General features: G+C 40.3%; 1 protein-coding gene across 12 annotated transcripts in view; it reads right to left on the reverse strand.

The window, feature by feature from the left end:
* The window catches only part of MYO1B (myosin IB), a 186,894-nt gene that overhangs the window by 142,237 nt on the left and 24,217 nt on the right, over positions 1–20,440 (reverse strand). For all 12 annotated transcript variants that reach the window (XM_017500671.2, XM_037728546.1, XM_037728545.1 and 9 more), the window contains exon 2: positions 14,258–14,401. In XM_017500671.2, coding sequence (XP_017356160.1) covers positions 14,258–14,392 — 135 coding nt within the window. In that variant the 5' untranslated portion in view covers positions 14,393–14,401. The remainder of the gene's footprint in view (positions 1–14,257; positions 14,402–20,440) is intronic.

Below are 20,440 nucleotides of genomic sequence, written 5' to 3' on the forward strand. Positions count from 1 at the left end.
AAAAAAAAAAAAAAAAAAAAAAAAAAAAGAAATATGAAAATGAAGAGTAGGGAGGGAAAAAGAAAGAAAGAAAATAAGTAAGAAGTGATGAAGATAATTGTGAAAGTATAAAAGTGTTTACAGTAAGACCCTTCACCCCGTGGCTTAGCTGGCCCTGACTGCTTTATTACGGCATTAATTGGGAATGCAGGGTAATAATCAATAGCCAAAATGAGTGTACTCTGTTTTTGATGACAATGATATATGCACTACATTTTAGAATGCTATCTAACCAAAAAGTTAAATATTTTAGCACAGCTTTAATATGTTGAGAGTTTCAATAATGTGAAACATTACTTCGCAAAGCCAGATGAATGAAATATTAGCATACATACATAGAAAAGTCAGAATATTTCCAGGTCTGTATGTAAAACTTAAAAAAAGGAGTCAGAATAGTTTTTGTATCTTTTTTATTATAATTCTTCATTGGGTAATATAGAGACCTTCGGAAGCCCTAAACCCGGAAAGTTTTCATTTCAATTTCCCATATGACATTAAAATTTATAACTAAACCATAAACACATGTAAGAAAATCCCATAATGACCTATTTTTGCCATCATGTACTTTGATGCTTTTTTAAAAATATCATATTCTCCCAAAACCTATTTTTAAAGCCTCTGCTTGCTAGGGCTCTAACTAGCCATCCAATCTATCTACTTACCTGCTTCCTTATTTTCTTCAGGATGAATTTCAGTTACTTGTTTACATGTCTCTGGAATTCCTTAAAAACTCATCCTCAACCTATTGAACAGCTGGCATAGAATACACACTTAAGCACCTTTCTACTAAACTACTCCCAAATCCCCAAGAGATAGATACAAATTCTCTATTTCAATGTCCATAACAAAGGAGCACAAAGAAGTTAAGTAATATGACCACATTAGCTAGTAGAAGTGAAATCAAGACAAGGAGACAAGAATCTATTCTCTTTTCATCAGAGCATACAATCCATGCTGTCTGTAGGGCCTGGGAAGCTTTGGTAAGAAGCGTACAAGAAGAATGGCGGAAACTTGCGTTGCACAAGGCCGTACAAAGCATCTTCAACCACTGTGTAATCAAGCGCTCCTCTCTTAGGCAAAAGCCTCCCATTTTACCACCTGAGAAATCCTTCTACCACCAGGAATAAACAAAACAGGAAAGGAAAAGATCTAAAGGTATTGATCGACTTACGACCTATGCAACTTACGACCATTCGACTTTACGACCACAATCGCTAGCCACGACTGCTCTGCGTCTGGCAGCGCAAACAGTACGGACCAGCTTCCGGCAGCACTACCATCTCCGCGTGCACCATTTCAACTGTTACCCCAGACTCGGTACAGCAATTTGTGTTTTGTGTCTTGGATATTTTTCATCAAACCCGTCCCAATAAACTTCTTATACATTTCGAGGCAATGGACCAAAGCATCGAACGATTTGCAAGGATTGAATGGATGGTGCACGATGTGTTTCGTCCATATCGTGAAATTTATGAAGAAAAAAAGAAACATACAATTCAGACAAAGCTCACCATGTTTATGAAAAAACCAACTCCGGTAACCCCAACTGCTGCCTCAGATGACGACATCAAGGATCCGCAGCCAAGAACCAGCGGCCAATAAAATGTTTCGTACATGTTTATATATTCTGATATGTTTTGCAATTGGGAAAATGTTTCCTATGGTATTTTTTACAACTGTATTTTGTATTTTTGTATGCACCTGTATTTTGGAATTTTGTATGTTTTGCAAATACTAAACCAGTTGTACTGGTAATGCAGTGTTTTACTTAAACCTGACAAATGTAAAAATAAGAAACAAAATGGTGTAGAGATGATACAAATGGTATAAAATGAACAAAGAAAATTATGGTATATAACAATAATGAAAGGAAATTATGATAAAATATGACAAAGATTTTTATAACATCATTTCACAGTACTGTACATATAGCCTACTCAACTTATGACCAAATCGTGTTATGACCGGTCTGTTGGAACCAATCATGGTTGTAAGTCGAGCACTAGCTGTAATCATAATCATTCTTTAGCTTCAGAGAAATAAATCAGGACCGTGGCGATGTAAAAGGCAATATTTATTTATTTAAATATCTTAATATGAATTAGTTTAAAATAACATCAAAGAAATATTAAAGAAGGTATAAGAGTCCTCTAGGTCTGAGTCTCCAGGAATGTTACTTTTGCCTCTAAAGCATCAGGCTAGTACAAAAGTAATTGCACTTTTTGCCATTACTTCCAATGGCAAAAATCGCTATTGCTTTTGCACCAACCTATAGTTCAAATCCAGGATGGGCCAGGATTCAGGTAAGAATAACCCGTCACAAGGCTGCACAATCACACACTGAGTTTAGGCTACAAACCACTTAAAATCAAGCAACAAATTTATTAAGGGCTAACTTTATGCAAAACATCATACTGGGCATAGTAGGAAAGAAAAGAAGTCCCCATTGTCTGTGTGCCTGGAGAGTTTATAATATAGCTTAGGATGTGAGTCTTTTAGATAGAAAACCATAAAATTTAAGAGTTAACTACTCTAGACGCTGAAACAGATGAAACAGGATGTGATTCCTGGCTAAATGAGCCATTAGTCTGATTATCTTACTGTCTAATGAGTGCTCCAGGTTTAGATAAAAGTCACTATGAACTGCAGAGGTCCAACAAAGCTCCAGAGAAGACAGAGAGCTTGAGCGGTCTAAAAAGATGGGCATGATTTGGGCAAAGCGAAGTTCCGCCAAAGAGTGACATAAGATTTCAGGTTTCAGGTGATAGCTGAATGCCCCCCAGCTACCAGCTTTCTTCTTTCTTCTTCTTTTTTTTTTTTTAAGCTAAAATACCTTCTTTAAAATATTTTTTTAAAGTACAATTTGCCAGGGACTCAAACAGATATCTACATACCTATGTTTGTGGCATCATTATTCACCATACCCAAGAGGGGGAGACAACCCAAGGGTCCAGCAACAGATGAATGGATAAATAAAATGTGGTAGATACATAGAATGGAACATTATTCAGCCTTAAAAAGGAAGGGAATTCTGACACATGTAACAATGCAGATTAAAACACAGGCAGAGGCACAAAAACCTACCCAAGCTCATACCAAAGATAGAATGGAACAGCTTCCCTAAAACAAAGACATCCCCTGAGTAACTATGGCTGAAATAAAAAATTCCTGCTACAGAAAAGCCAGGAGAAAAAAAAAAAAAAGACTGAGATCAAACTGTAGTGAGCCTTCGAACTTTACACAAGGAGTCTGAGCTTGAGTCCAAAAGCAGTTTTGAAGTGAAAAGTCAGTGGGGGGGTGAAGGGCTTAGATGATAAAACTGACGGGATGTGAACCCAGGTCATTCTGACCTAAGTGCAGTATTTAAGCTCTTTACTCAGATTCTACCTGTCTCATATCATAATAATCAATCTTCAATGTATCTGAAATATTGTGTAAGCCTTGGCTCCAAATTAGCTGGTAAAATTCTTCAGTTTTGTGTGACCGTGGGCACATTATTTAACTTTTTCATGTCCCAGTTTCCTCATCTTTTTTTTTTGTTTGTTTTTTTGAGACGGAGTTTTGCTCATTGCCCAGGCTGGAGTGCAGTGGTCTGATCTTGGCTCACTGCAACCTCCACTTCCCTGGTTCAAGCGATTCTCCTGCCTCAGCCTCCCAAGTAGCTGGGATTACAGGCGCCTGCTACCACGCCCAGCTAAGTTTTTGTATTTTCAGTAGAGACAAGGTTTTGCCACGTTGGCCAGGTTGGCTTTGAACTCCTGACCTCAGGTGATCCGCCCACCTCAGCCTCCCAAAGTTCTGGGATTACAGGCATGAGCCACCATGCCTGGCCCAAGTTTCCTCGTCTTTATAAGAAGAAGCATACTTACTCCCTCCTCATCTAATTCTGAGGATTAAATGAGGTTGTGTGTCAAAACACCAAACACAGCACCTGACACCCAGGAAGCATTCCATAAACATTACCTACTATAATTACATAAATTCATTGGGCTCTACTGGAATCTACTGGCCACTGTAAAGATCCAAGTCAAGACTTGAAAGCCTATATAAAATATGTTAATACCATGGCTAAATCATTAATGAGTCCTACCATACCAGTGTCTTAAAAAGTTTCACAAATGATCTGTTTCGTTTTGTGTTTTGAGACAGGGTCTAGCTCTGTCACCCAGGTTGGAGTGTAGGGGTACAATCCTGGCTCACTACAGCCCCAAATCCCAGGCTCAAGCCATCCTCCCACCTCAGTCTCCTGAGTACCTGTGACCACAGGTACACGCCACCATGCCTGGCTAATTTTTGTATTTTTGGTAGAGACAGCGTTTCAACATGTTGCCGAGGCTGGCCTCAAACTCCTGGACTAAAGCAATCTGCCCACCTCAGACTCCCAAAGTGTTGGGATTACAGGCATGAGCCATGGCACTTAACACAAAATGGTCTCTGTATACAGGAAATCGATGATTTTCAGATAAACACATAAGGTATGTCTTAATAAAACTAATACTAAAAGTCTAGGATACTAAGAAAATGACTATACAAGACAAACCAGTGGGAAGCTTCAAAAATGACAACATGCTATTTGCTCCAATATGAGGAATCTACTCTCTTCTTGGGTCTCAGACCATGGGAATTTGATCACAAGACATTAAGATGTCATGTGCCATGACGTTTTTAATTAGACAACTGTAAGGCTTCCCAAATTTCCTGGCAGGGGGCCTCAGTCTTCTTTTTTTTTTTTTAAAGACACAGTATGGTCTACCAAACATTTTGGCTGTTTTTTAAACATAGATCAAAAAGTGCAAAATGGCCTAAGTAAAAGTTACAAGTGTAAGGTCAAAAACAGACTTAGGTGTCTATCTGGGCCTTATATTTTTAAAAAATGTAATTTAGTGTTATGTATCTCATGTCTCCAGTTTCAGAAACATATTTGTGATGCATAAGCAATAGATATATAAAATTGATGCTAATAGCCTAACGTTACAGGGAAAGAGAACTGGAAACATTAGAATGTTTTAAATAGCTTGCCCAAGGTTTCAAAATTAGTTAGCGGCAGAAGCAGAGTTTCATCCCAAAGCTCTGCATCCAAGACTATGACAATACGACAGAAAACAGTGACTTGGTCAGGTTCTTTCAGCTGCTTGGCACACAGGTACATTAACTATATTAATGAACTCAACCAGGAACCCCTGACAACTATCCCAAGCTATAACAAATCTGGGACCTGAGGGTGATTATGGGTCCAAGTCGGCTCTATGAACCAAAGCAACCCAAGTTTGTGAAGATTTCCTCTCCAGTTCTGTGTCAATGAGTCTTGCCCCTGCCCAGGTCTCTGCTTCCCCCCTCATATCTTCCCTGCCCGCTACGAGCTGGTTCCCTCAGTTTCTACTCCATCACAGTCCGCTTCAAAGCCTCTCATTCATAGGTTCTGTTTGCCCTTGGCCTCCCACATCCTCCTCTCAACTTCATCACTGCCAGCATCCTGATCCCAGTGATATTTTATTTTTTCAGTATTTCTCAATTCAAAGTTTGAGGAAAGAATCTAACCTTGTTCATCTTTTTATCTAAGTTGAGCCTTGGGTCAGGAACCCATCCATAGGCCAGGACATTCCACAAACCATGGCTGCCGACAGTGGCTGCAAGCTTGTCAGGCACAGTCCCAGCTGCCTAGTCCAAGACGTGCCTACACTACCATCATATTATACTCTTGTTACTGGGCTGCAGCCAGTCATTTCAGACTATGAATTAAAGAACTATATATGAGTTCAATGCCACGCTGAAATACTGGCTAAAAATATCACCTCAGGCAGTCTTTATTTTAGAGCAGGATAATACAATACTGTCATATCTTTGTTGAGACAAACTGTGTCATGAGACAAGTATTTTCCAAATATATACCATTCTCCAGACTTAATAAAACTCTCTTAACTAAGACACAGCATGGTCTTCTGTTAAAGGGATAATATTTGCAATATGTCTTTAATATAATATTTATATGGTTAATTGAAAGTTGCAAATAACAAAAACGAAATCTGCTATAAATACCAAAGAGGGAGAAAGGAACACAGAAAGAAGGAAAGAGGTAGGCAGGGAAGAGGAGATGAGAAAGACCCTAATTAATGAAAATATCAGTGTCTTGGCCAGGCTTTGTGGCTCACACCTATAATCCCAGCTCTTTTCGAGGCTGAGGCTGGTGGATTACTTGAGACCAGGAGTTCGTGACCAGCCTGGCCAAAATGGTGAAACCTCATCTCTACTAAAAATACAAAAAATTAGCCAGGCGTGATGGCATGTCCCTGTGATCCCAGCTACTTGGGAGGTGAGGCAGGTGAATCGTTTGAACCCAGGAGACGGCGGTTGTAGTGAACCAAGATGGTGCTACTGTACTCCAGCCTGGGGGACAGAGCGAGACTCTGTCTCTAAAAAAAAAAAAAAAGGAAAAGAAAATATCAATGTCTGAAACCCTGAAAAAAAGTGATTCTGGATTTCAAAGTTTTTCAGACAGGGCACTTACCATGCACTCCACTTCCACCATGTGCCAGGCACTGGACTCAGATGTCCCTTAATCCCCACCACAACTCAACAAGGTAAGTACCATGATGACCACTTTACGGGTGAAAGAACCTCTGTTACTTACAGTCTTCACAGTGACTGTAAATCACATCACCAAGGTTCAAACAGGTCTGTCTGCCAAAAGCTCACACCTTTTCCCCAGAATGCCATGTCATTTCACCCTCCACTCCTTCCAAAGCAGAATATGAACAACAAAATTGTCTCTCTTTAGAAATCAGGATTATCATTACAATTTTTCTGCACTACGGATATACAACAGACACAGATACAGGTGCAGAGGGGACAGTTGAACTGGCCACAGAAGGAATTGGCCACATGTCCCTTGTGCTGAATTGCTTCCTCTTCCTCCTCTCTCTTGTGCTCATAAAGGTGAAGGACCCTGTGCAGCTGTCAGTTACTTGCCATCCTGTGAACATGATGGAATACACTCTCCTCCCTGTATCTTCTCTCACCTCCCACAGTGGGGAAAAATCATTGTCATGGCTGCTCTCATTTTTCCTTTGACTTGAGAGCACCATGTAATGATCACCTATGACTTTAGAAATGAATGTGCTTGCTCCACGTCACATTGGTTCATGTCACTGCACTGTTAGCACTAACTCAACACATGGCAGGAATACTGATTGTCATTTCAATTATTTGTCCAGGTCATTTTCAGATTGCCTCATTCCAAACCTACACATTCTTCAATATCATACCCAATTATTTTGAAAACTGAAAGGCCAACTATGGAAAGTCAGCAGGGCTATCATTAAGAGCATGGACTCTGCAGCTAGACTTCCTGGGTATGAATCGCAGCTCCATCACCTACTTGCTGTGTGACCTTGGACAGTTACTTAGCCTTTATGAGCTTTGGTTTCCTCACATGTAAAATGAAGACAATTTAAAAACCTGCAGTGCATAGGACTCTAGTAAGAAATAATTGAATACTACATGTAAAGTGCTTAGAACAGCAGCTGATACTGATAAGGAAATACAAAATGTCCTTTGCTTTCATTTATCATTTTATCAACCAATAAGAAACCAGTCTCCAAGGAGTTAACTTATCACGGGTCTCACAGACAGTAAGTGGCAAAGTCAGGACTAGATGTCAAGTTTTTGCTTCTTGGTGCCACCACAGTGCTTCCAAAAGATGCAGATCTGATGTCAGGTCTTAATTTCTTCCAAATCGGGGTCAAACTTTAGGTTTAGCTTCAGCCAGAATATTTAACACATTGTAAGTATTATACAAATATTTCAAGTCCTATATACAGTGCCTCCATGATGAAAAAACTCTTTAAGTTTGTTAAACAACAAATGTGTGTCGACTTTGAAAATTCTAGGAGGAAGAAATTTTCCGATCACCTAAGGTTGTAAGAAAGTTTGCACGGGTTGAAGCTGGCAAGTTATTACCAAAAATAACTGTTATTATAAAACTGTCCAAGAGATAGAACTGTGCTCAGCAATTAGACACAACATTTCCCTTCACTCTCATGATCTGCTGTTTTTCACCAGCTTTATCTCTAGCCTTCTAAAGCTGTGTCTGCATTTCAAACACCAAAACCACACTCTGGAAAGGACACACAATTTCTTCTCCATGTTTATCTTATTGGTCTACCTTTGCAGCGATCACAGTAAGCTAAGAACTGCTGATGGCACACCACTCACAGGCAGCCAAGTCTAGGCATTTCAGGTTAACAGGGCTGGATTCCCTCCTTCCTTCCCTACCTGGTCTAGGTGGGACTGGAGGTGGGATTAAAGATGATGTTCTTGTTCCACGCAAACTCTGTTGGGTCTGGGTTACCTGGGTAAAGGTCTGCCCATCTAGATAAAAGAGAACCTCCTCCTAATTCCAACTCCAGAACAAAAAAATTAGTTTTTAATCAACCAAAATAATCTTGAAGATTACACACCACTCAATTACAGTTCATGCTGGGAGTAGGCCTGTGATAATGAAGGAAGAAAACTACATTTTGATGATATGTCTGGCTATACTATTTGAAATTTTTTTTCCCAAAAGCATTTGTTCTTTTGTAATTTAAAAAAAACATTTAAAAGAGTATTTTATAAAGACTAAAACTTGGCTGAGCACTGTGGTTCATGCCTGTAATCCTAGCATTTGGGAGGCCGAGACGGGCGAATCACAAGGTCGGGAGGTCGAGACCAGCCTGGCCAACATGGTGAAACCTTGTCTCTACTAAAAATACAAAAAATTAGCTGGGTGTAGTGGCAGGCACCTGTAATCCCAGCTACTTGGGAGGCTGAGGCAGGAGAATTGCTTGGACCTAGGAGGCAGAGGTTGCAGTGAACTAAGATCGTGCCACTGCACTCCAGCCCGGGAGACAGAGTGAGACTCCATCTCAAAAAAAAAAGAAAAAACAGAATAAAACTTGGAGAACAGCTGAGTAGCAGGAATAACACTCAGGTGGATGTCTGAACTCCAGCTCTGCTCTCTGCCAACCTCATCACGAGCCTGCAAAAGGTTCAGGTCTCAGATGAGATTACAGCCCTGCTACAACCTTGTCTACAGCTGGGAAAACCCTGAACAGAGGACTCAGCTAAGCCAGGCCCCAACTCCTGACCACAGGAATAGCAAGATAAAAAGTGTATGTTATTCTAAGTTGCTAAGTCTGTACACTTTGTTTTGTAGCAAGAGAGAACTACTACTCCATCTATGCCAAATTGCCAGGAATAGAGATTATACCCGTGAGGTGGGATTTTCATGTGTATAAATGAAAAGTGGCCTTGAAACTTCAAATACATGTGTTAACCAGTATTGTGTTCATTAACTTGACAATATTTTAAACCAAATATACATTACTTATATCTTGAGTATCTTTCATAAAAGTACCTAATCTCATCCTTCTGGGAATCCTAATTCTAGTACTAACTTCTAAAACTTAAGACAGCTTTCTCTAGACTTTTAAAGTAGTCACTCTTAGAACTACAATGAGTTTAACATAAGATCCTAAAATTAGACTAACTCAGGCCCCTATATCTTGATGATCCCCAACCTTATAATTCAGATAGAAAACAAACTAAATTTACTGGTCAGCACCAAATATACTTCTTGTCAGAGAGCAGACACCTTGGTTCTCTGGTTTCTAAATTTGTACTGGGCCTTGTTCTTTCCTAAATTGCAGCTTTCCTGTTCCTGAATAGAACCACAGTCCTGACCAGTCACCCTAAAAACAGAACATGTCTGGCTGCATCTCACTCAGCTCTGCCATCTCCTATATCACAATAAAAGTCCTGCTACCATCCATCTGGCCTGGGGGCGGGGGAGGGGAGGGCGGAAGAAGGTCTGACGAAGGACAGAAAGCAAACAGAAAAGCAGTGCTCGGGAATGTCACCACCAGCATTTTCCAGCTGTTGACCCCACGGAGCCTGCCAGACCAAACGGCATGTCCGGCATGTCCTGCAGCGAGGCCCAGCTTGAACCACACTCTGCCAAGATGGAGGAATAAAGAGCAAATAGAGTCTCTGACCCCGTGTGTTGCACCATCACTTCGGCATTTCCCCCATCTCATCTCACCTGATCCTCCTCCATCTCCAAACGAATGGCCCAAAGCCCTAACTGCAAAGACCACGTCAGTATCTGCAACTGTCCCAGATTTAGACTCAACTAGGCCACAAATGGCTACGAACCAATCCAATGCTATTAAAACAAGTGTGTCAACCCACCTCAAAGTGAAGAACAGATATTTCTGGAGCATGCAACTTACTCAAAGAAGGGTTACAAGGGGTATATCAGTTCAAAACAATATGCATTAGAGAACAGAACAAAGCTCTGAATTATGTTTGAAAGTAAAGACTTCAGCAAAATTTCCAAAAGGAGATCGACTTCAACCATGCTCCAGAGTCCCTGGGGAAAGCTGTTTACTCTTCTCTGCCATTAGAAGTTCACCATTAGAAAAGTCTGAGAAGCGGGCTCTTCGGCATCCACTGCCCCTTTTCTCATCCTAGTGTGTGAACAGATACATTTGGTTGGGAACCCACCCCCTCACATATAGCCTACCTACTTTGGAAAACCCTGGCTCAACTCCAATCTTAGACAACATTTTCTTAAACCGCTCAGGTCATCCCATCACCAGGTCACAGTCAATGGTCTAAGGAGGGTGTGTGACTCCAGCAGCCTACCCAGGGTAAATCTCGGACTCAGACTTGGAATGCCAGAAGAGAAGCACTGCCTCTCCTTCTAGCCAGCACGATGCATGAATGCAAAGCCAGGAATGCTATAGCTGATTTGCTGCTGTGAAGCCTCAGAATGAAGAAACAGCCAAGGAAGGCAAAGCAGAGAGTAAAACACAAAGTCCTTAGTGATACCAGAGAGCCACTAAATCAAACCAATTCTGAACGCAGAATGGTTTCTGGACTTTCAGGTGAATACACGTGGATTGTGTGATGGCTACTTGCAAAATGCATATCCTAACACAACCTGACATTTCCGAATAACCCCAGAATGCCTCGTCCTGCCCAGAGTTTCAGGCTTAGTACGACAGGATGACAAGGAAGTCTGCTTCCAGGGTCACCTGCTGGCTGCTGCAGATCCAGAGGATCACTAGGGACTGTGAATGTGCTAGAGAGTTGATAACTCATACCAAGGGGCAAAGCAATCCTCATGAGAGCTCTGGGAAGGTACAGGCTATTTTTCATTTCTCGGTATGTTGGGAGAGGGAAAGCTAGAGGAGATGGATGGTAGGATGTTAGAACTAAACTTCCCGATTTATAGCTGGTTCACAGAGGAGGTTGCTGAGGCTATGCATATACCCAGACTTCAAAAGTCTGGGCCAAGGGTCTTCCTGTTCACTGGCCCCCTTATCAAACACAGCTCTGAACATACAAGTTACTGTTCAATATACTCACATGATGAATCATCCCTAGACAGTCACCCACTTTTATAATATAAATTGAAGCTATAAGGCCTTAAAAGAGATTTTTTTTTAAAACTGCATCTTCATTTTCTTGGAAAGAATTGAAAAACAGAGTGAAGTACAAGATAGTAAAACGTTGCATGTCATATTAACTTAGCCTTGGGCATCAAGCTAGCAATTTTGCAGCAACCCATGAACAAAAGCAAAGCAGGAGTATTATCAGAATAAGAGCCAGAAATAGATTTCCCCAGGGAAGGATACATGGCATGTGAGGCTGGAAAGTGTGGTAATTAAATTTATCATGCAGCTTTTTTTTTTTTTTTTAATTACAAAAGCGATATGTGCTTGACTTAAGTCCTACAATACAGAGGTCTAAAAGAGTAACCTTCCCTGTCCCCATGCCCGATCCCAACCCACCCCACTATGGTACCCAAAGGTAAGGTGCCTGTCTCGCTGTACCTACAGATACATGCAAACATACGTACATATTCATAAACCCATACACGCATCTTTTATGAAAGGATCATACTATACACATTACTTTATAATCTCTTTTTCCACTTAAAATAGAGAACACCCAGCCCTCCAACATGATGTGTTTAAAGTCACAAAACAAAGGCATACATCTCACGGAAACAGTAGTTCTGAATTATCATGGAAAACATTAATTGATATGACTATCTGGAAGCTGAAATCAATTTTCTGCTTTGGTTCTATAACCAGAAAGGGCATTCCAAAAATAGTTTAGAAAATAAAATTACATAGAGCTGAAATCCAGACATTTTGTCTGCTAAAGACTCATGAATGTTAACACTTGGCATTCTGTTAAAAAGGTGATTGTTTTATTTTTAGTGGCCACAACAAATCAGGTATTTGAATGCACGTAATGGGCTGCTCTCCATCCTATTTTCAATTCATTTAAAAGTGAATTGTGCTTCTCAAAGCCAAAAAGAAAAATGATCGGTAACGTTAGTTACAATATAATTGATTCCGCCTATCTCCATCTCAAAGACCAATGTTTAGTCTGTCTTTTATTTGATATCAGACTTTCAAATAAAGCTGCAGAGCCCTCAGCTTTCCCACCTGAGAGCAGAACTGCTCCACTTGGAGGGAAGGTGACACCAGGAGGCACTGCCAAGCCAAACAATGCCACCCCTGCTCTGCAGCAGCACTTTATACCTTTTCCATTTGGATCAGCACTTTAAACAATCGCATCTCTGAACTGTAAACACACTTCAGTTTAGTATCCAGTTATCAAATTAAGACTGCAAAAGCAGTATTCACATGCCTCATGTTACCATCAACCTTTCCCCACCTCCATCAATACAAATTGAGAAGAATGAAAAGGTCAATTCCTAGATGATGACTACAATCCCATAAACAAATTACTCAAAATTATCCTTGAAACATGGTTGGTGCTATGGCCTCAAAGTTTGTATCCCCCTAAAGTTTATATATTGAAAGCTAGTCACCAACGTGGTGGTTCTAGGGGTTGGGCTCTGAGAGGTGACTAGGTCATGAGGACACAGCTCTCATGAATGGGATTACTGCCTCATGAAGGAGCATTCCTCTTCCACCACGTGAGGACACAGTGAGAAGCCACCATCTATGAACCAGAAAACAGGCCCTCACCAGACACTGAATATGGCCTCACTGTGGACTTCATAGACCCTAGAACTCCTGAGAAACAAATTTCTGTTGTTTATAAGCCACTCAGTTTATGGTACTTTGGTAGAGCAGCTCCAACAGATGAAGAGAGTTGGCTATCTAGAAAAGAGAGCCATATGTAACATAAAATAATATCGCTGATAATTTGCATATAATTTTATAACATATATTACTTCCACAAAAGTTATAACTGATCCTACTTGTATCACTGTATTATCTCTTTATTTATACTTCCTCCCCAGATTGACAGACACAAAAATATTAAGCATGCCCAATAATCCAGTTCTTCTCCATGCACAGATGCATATTTTAAAAAGGAGGAAAGGGAACTCAGGAAGTGAGGCAGAGTCTACTAACACTACTCCCTTCTAATACATTCTGTTTCCTTCTCAGCTGCAGGCACAGGGAATCGATGCCTCACTTCTTTGGTTTAGTTAACAATACACCTTTACTTCTAAAGATGCTTTATGCAAACTCTAGAAAAGCTGCATATAAATGTATTTTTATTGATGTTTTAAATATATCTAGAGAATGTGACCCTGTGAAATCCTTTACGAAGATGTTTTACAACAGGAAATTTTCTCCTACTATTACATATACATATTTATGCTTTTGTTTTTGTATACGGCATTAGACTCTCGCATAGCAGGACATGACTATTCCCAAATCTCCAGAAACCAAGTACATATTCTTATTTGATAATCTGGTCCTGTTCCTCCTAACTACAAGTGTCAAGAAGGTCCATGTCTTTTTGACAGTTTACTGCTTTGCATTTCAATGGGTAGCTTCTCCCCGATTAGACTTTGTTAATCTTACGAAGATATCCAAGAAGATAAGATGCCTATGGATTTCAAAATTCTTCTGAATTCCTCAGAGGACAGTATTCTACTTGCTTTAGAATGCCCCCAACAGCCACACAATACTTGCACACAGTTGATCATAGAAAGCAGACTGACTTGCCTAATCCACATTACTCATGTGCTAAATCAGTAAAACCTCAACTGTGAGGGTTTAAGCAAATACCGCTGGACTCAAACAGAGAGAAAAAAGAAAAAGTCTTGAGGAAGAAAAGACAGCTCTCTGTCACAAAATACAAAGTCTAAATACCACAAATGGCCGTCACGTATACTTACATATATTTCACTGTGGTCAAAACGCTTTTTGAGGTTGTTGATGAAGGTCTCCTCATTGAGAGGTTCTAAAAGAACCATATCCCCAACTCCAATCATATTGTCCAGAAGTGACGTTTTCACCTCCATTTTGGCCATGATCTCCAGCTGCAGGAGAGAGGAAAAGGAGTCAATTTAAATGACCAAATAATTTCAAGTAGGTTCTTGGCACTACTGCAGAAATCCAACACTAGTAGTTCCAAATGACCCTCACCGGACTTGGCTGCAGCTGCCCATTTCCAACCTGCTGCCACAAATGAACCTCCTTCCCAGTCTATCCCCCCTGGTAAAGTCCACCTACAGAAGCAGCCACTAGAAAGCCCTGGTCTTCTCCGCAGCAGAGAGTTGCAAAACTCCAGGGGGAAAAAAAAAACAACCCACCCCCACTTCCCCTAAGCCCTTAGGTACCAATGTCAGACTTGAACCTATGTGAACCTCATTCCTCCAAGATGATAAAAAATGATGCTGCTAACATTTGTTGTTTACTTGCCATATATCAGATACGATACTAATAACTTTACATTCGTTTACTTGCCACATATCAGACATTATGCCAAGAACTTTAATTTAACCCTCACAATAACTCTATAAGGTAGTTATTGTTATTCCTACTTTAAGAAAATTGAAGCTCAGAGATTATGAAACTTGCTATGGGTCACCTAAACATGTTTTGCATTTGATGTGAAAGAACTCAATCACCACATTTAACATGGCATCTATGGGAAGAAATTTCATTCCAGACATTCAATGCTGACATATAACCCACTTGTAAATCACAGGCTGCCAATATAACATAACCTGCTAAAAGGGGCCTCCATGTTCTTAATTCTTGTTCCAACAGACATGCCACTGTTAATAGCAGAATCAAATTAACATGCAGTAAACAGACCAGAAATACTACAGTTTCACTTTGGCTCAATGCAGAAATCGACCGAGTGGAAACAGAGGCACACTACAAAGGCAGCATTCTACCCAGCTACTAATATGCCTGGTGCCACCCAAGAGCAGAATGCTAATCCCCAAGGCTTCCAATCTGATCACTGTCAAGAGTACTAAAAATCTTTCAAATTTCTGAGCATAGGAGTGTGTGGGATGTGTGTGTGTACGCACACATGTCTGTATTACTTTTTGTAATATCACCAGAACTAAATGGTAAAATGGTAGAACTAAATTCATCTGGGCCATTCTCTCTAAATGTTTCCAATGTAGAAGTCAGTTTTATATAACTTCAGTGTGCTGATACTCAATACTTCAGAATACTAATAAATACTTACATATATACCTGTCCCTGATAATGAGTGGAAAGCATATTTGATTCTTTCTGTTAAGGAGTCACTCGGGCACACTATGTCTTAAAAGGTTGGTCTCCTTACTGAAGTCTCAGCAACTTAAAATGTCTTCCAATTCTACTTTAGAACATCCTGTAGGTCTTGTAGAAGCAACAGAAACTACATTTAGTTGATCTGGTTTAAAGAGAACTGGGAAGGGCTAGTAATGAAGAAATTCATTATTATTAATTACTAGCAATTTATATGGACCCACAAACATATCCTTTTGTTTTTACATTTTTTTTCTTTTGTCCACCTAGATTTCAGAGGAAACACATCCTTTTTTTACTGATCCTATTAAAACAAGTTTTTGGCTATAAAAAGCCAAAAAAAGAAAGACTAAGATGAAACTGAGAGGTTCTCCCAGAAACAACAAAATAAGGAAGTATTTAACACTAAAAAGAAAAACAATAGAGTAACTCTTTTGTTATTGTATGTTTTTAATAACTTTATGCCAACTCTACCTGAAAAGAACAGTCCCAGATTATCATGAAAACCCAACAAATGGTGGCCCAAAGAATTGCTCTGTATATTTTGAAGTTGGTGGGGCTCTGTTTTGGAACAAAACTCGTAGGGGCAGGAGGCATGTGCCATGCTATGGAAATGCAGCAGGAGCCACGGAGACAGTGGGGCCAGAGCCCACAGAAGGACTTGCACAGGAACAGGACCACTTGTCACAATAAATTTGTCCACAATAAATTAACATTTGAATCAAAGTTCAAGTTCTCAGGCTCGTGTAATGCCAAAAGCAATCTAGCTGCCATGCATTACATATAATTTGGCTTAGGGATTAAGAAGTCAACCTGAGAAGAGTTTCAAAAATAACTACCTCAAACCAGCAATTTAAATTAAGCAAAGAGGTTGAATAGGAACTCTGCCCCAGGGTAGATTCCTGTATATAGTCTATTTATAGGAACAGCTGCAGAAAGGCAACACAGCTTCCCTGCAGGTAACAATAATTAAGCAGCCAACCTTTCTCTATAATTACCTGCTTCACCATATTGGAAAAGATGGTGAAGAAGGTAATTACAGATTTATATCTAATTTTTACACCTCATCTCAACTTTCTAATCCAAAGAGGAATAGAGAGCAACACAAATGTTGTTTATAGGCAACTGGTAAAAAGTGAAGCCCTCTGAAAACACAGCTTTTGCAAACCAAAATACAGTAAGGCAAGCCACACTGAAAAGGTGACACCAAGATTCACTGAGTCATGCAAACAGTTTTGCTTTGTTTTGTTTATCTATTTAGCATTTCGGGACTTTGGGAGAAGAGCCAATGACAGCCTATCTCACTCTCAAGGTAAAAATAGGACACAAAGGAAAAGGTGTGGGGGTACTTCCGTATCTTCCTACAGTAGTTTCTGGGATTGTGGCCACCGTCTCCAGCCTTGGTCTGGTTCACTTCAACATCTCAATGAAATTAGTTGGCATATTGGCTCCACCAAAAGAATCCATTTGTTTTTCTTCTCTGAAGGAGTTATGTGCTTAGCACAAGTTTCAGAATCACTTGCTAACACCACATTTCCATAAACCATTTGAAGAATCCACATGGGGCTATAAGGAGAGTTAAATGGAATGTATGTAGAGCACTGGGGATACTTTATGTTTGACACATACTGTTATAGATCTACCTCCTCCCTTCCAAGAGCCCCCACAGTAATTCATGCTGTTCTGGGGAAACCAATTTTACTCAGGTACCAGGAATGAGCATGTGATCTAGGCTAAGTCAATCAACATATTCTCATCGTCTAGCCACTGTAACTGATTTAAGGCTGGACATGCGATGAGCTTGAGACTGTGGCTTGGAATAGTAGGACAAAGGTTGTCTGTCTCTGGATGGCATGACTTGGAACTACCACAGCCATCTCTGCTTTCACAGGAAGGGCTGGTAGGAAGAAGAAGATGACTTATGGAAGAGGACAGGGCAAGAAAATTACCTAGAATTGGCCAGGCGCAGTGACTCATGCCCGAATCCCAGCACTTTGGGAGGCTGAGGAGGGTGGATCATTTGAGGTCAGGAGTTTGAGATCAGCCTGGCCAACATGGTGAAAACCCACCTCTACTAAAAATACAAAAATGAGTCAGGTAGTAGTGGCGCACCCTTGTAATCCCAGCTACTCAGGAGGCTGAGGCAGGAGAACTGCTTGAACCCGGGAGGTGGAGGTTGCAGTGAGCTGAGATTGCACCACTGCACTCCAGCCTGGGCGAAATAGTGAGACCCTGTCTCAAAAGAAAAAAAAAAGAAAAAGAAAATTATCTAGAATTATTAGTACTGGAGCCTTGATGACATCCCAAACCTCTGGATCAAATTGCACTCGAAGCTTGTCCCATCTCTCAAGTTTTCAGTGTTGTAAGCTGATTATCTTTATTGCCTAAGCTGTTTGAGTTGGATTTTCTATTTGCAACAGAAAGCATCTTACCTAGTAAGAGACTGGTACCAGGAAGTGAAGTGTTCTAAATAACACACCAAAAAGCAAACACTGGCTGATCTAAGGCACAGGCTAGAGGACATGAGGACCTGCTGTCTTGGACTGACATGATGATCATTTTTGCTATTTAACAGTGAAACAGTACACTAAACCATGGCCCACTGTATCTAAAGACTTAGACCTTTGTCCCTGAGACGTTAGAGAATATGAGAAAAATTCAAGACGCCAGTATATGGGTTGGCTATTTCTTAAGGATTTACAAGAAAAAGGCAAGCTTGCTGTGAAACTGGACTGTCTGAAAGGCCAGAGAGGAAAACATATGGCTCTGCTCAGAGACTCACCCCGCCTAGAGGTGGAAGACGGAGAGACATAACTTATCTCAAGCACCACCTCTGCCTCTGTGGCCTGAGAAAGAAATAAGCCCTCCTGCCATGCAGATGTAGCCCAGGAGAGGTACTCTACTGCTTCTTACGCTTCTTACTAGTCCCAGGTGAATTCTACTACCAAAAGCTATGGCAAGCTGCAAAGTACCAAGGCCAGGAAACAAATTCTCAGACCATGTTCTAGTTTCAAAATTTTGAGACTTAGCAGTATATTCAGTTTGGGTTACTAGTCCAGAAAAGCAGTCTTTTTAAGGGTGCCAATTTAGGCCAGCCACCAGCGCACTAACTGGTGCCAGGCAACTCCACAGGCTGTGCCAGCTCTTTCCAGCTGATGGTCCATCCAAGAAAAACAAACCATATTATTACAATGGTTCCTTCCCCTATCTACTCTCATCTCAAGAACTTCCAAAGTAACTACTACCTGTATTTCAACACACACTAATTCATTTACTGGTATCTTTTGCAAAGTTAAAACACCATTTAAAATACTGTGAGCAGCATTTCAAAGGTTACTCAAAATCCAAGAGAATGCAGCATAAACATCCAATAGCATCTTAAAATAGCCATCTGTGGCCTACATGTAAACTTAATGATTCTACCTAGTCATTAACCTTCAATTGCAAGCCACCTACCATATGTCACCAACACAGCCCCCTAACACACAGAGATGACTAAACAAAACAGCACATCCATGTGGAGTGCATGGTCATTCCACTATTCAATATCAAAATGATAATACAAAGAAGTTATTCCAAATTAATAATTAATTAAATAATAACTGAGATGGAGGATAAGCTAAAATGAAAGTCATCTTATCTGGTGCTCCTCCATTGAATTTGAAGCTCTCAGAGTACCACAAATAAGAACAATGTACACACTGAAACACTTTTATTGTAGAATTTGAAAGAATATTCACAAATCAGAGCTGAGGTTGCAATGATTAATAAGAATATTAAATCACTAATGTAGTTTTAAATTTGAAGGAACTCTTTTTTTTTTTTTTTTTTTAAATGAAATAGGATCTTGCTATATTGTCCAGGCTGGTCTCAAACTCCAGGTTTCAAATGATACTTCTGCCTTGACCTCCCAAAGTGCTGGGATTGCAGGCATGAGCCACTACCCTTAGTTTGAAGGAACTTTTAAAACAAAGCCAAAAGAGTCATTTCCAGGAATACTTAGTGAAAGCAGTTATCTATTGCTTTGGTAATTGTAATTGAGGACATTTAAAACACATAGATAATAACATCATTAGCAGTATAACACCATTAGCAATATGTACCCGAGGCAGCACCTACAGGGACTCTTCTTGACATAGTAACAAGTGTGTTTTATCTGACTCCAGTTCCACTCATTAGCCTCCCTGTATAGTGGTCATGTATGCATGACAGCACCTTTTCTAGAAAATCAGCTCTTCGGTGTCAAGAATCACGCCTTATTCAACTTTATTTCCCAAAAGCACGGTGCACAGCCTCTTGCACATGTAGCCATTCAATGACATACAAAGGGAAAACAAGTATGCAAATTTCCGATTGACAGCTGAGTCATACAACAATGCAGGTCCTCACAGCTGCCATCCTTTGGTTTGGTCACAGCAGACCAGAAGGCAAAACAATGACAGTGGCTTCAAGCCACTTTGATCCATTCCTCCAAAAACATATTATCAACAAAGGGCAGGAAACAGAACTGAGCCAGCTGGCTTCCAACGAGATCGCTAAGGCTTTTAAGAATAACATGAGAAACATATTTAGGTAAGAAAATGGGGCCAGTATGGCAAGATTTCATGAACACAGTAACTCTCAGCAAATCCTGATGGCAAAACAAAGGCAAAAGAGGTGCCAAGTCTGTAGGATGTGGTTTAGTACCTAACATAATGTGAGCTAAGGGACTGAGAAAAACTGGAATTTCCTTCCTAGATCTTTTAAAATAGCACCAAATCTCATGTCTCTGAGAGAGGTTAGATTAAATTTCCATTCAATTCAGTTCAACCAGTTTTCACAGTATTGAG

The sequence above is a fragment of the Cebus imitator genome, unplaced genomic scaffold, assembly GCF_001604975.1.
Source record: "Cebus imitator isolate Cc_AM_T3 unplaced genomic scaffold, Cebus_imitator-1.0 Scaffold268, whole genome shotgun sequence".
NCBI lineage: Eukaryota > Metazoa > Chordata > Mammalia > Primates > Cebidae > Cebus > Cebus imitator.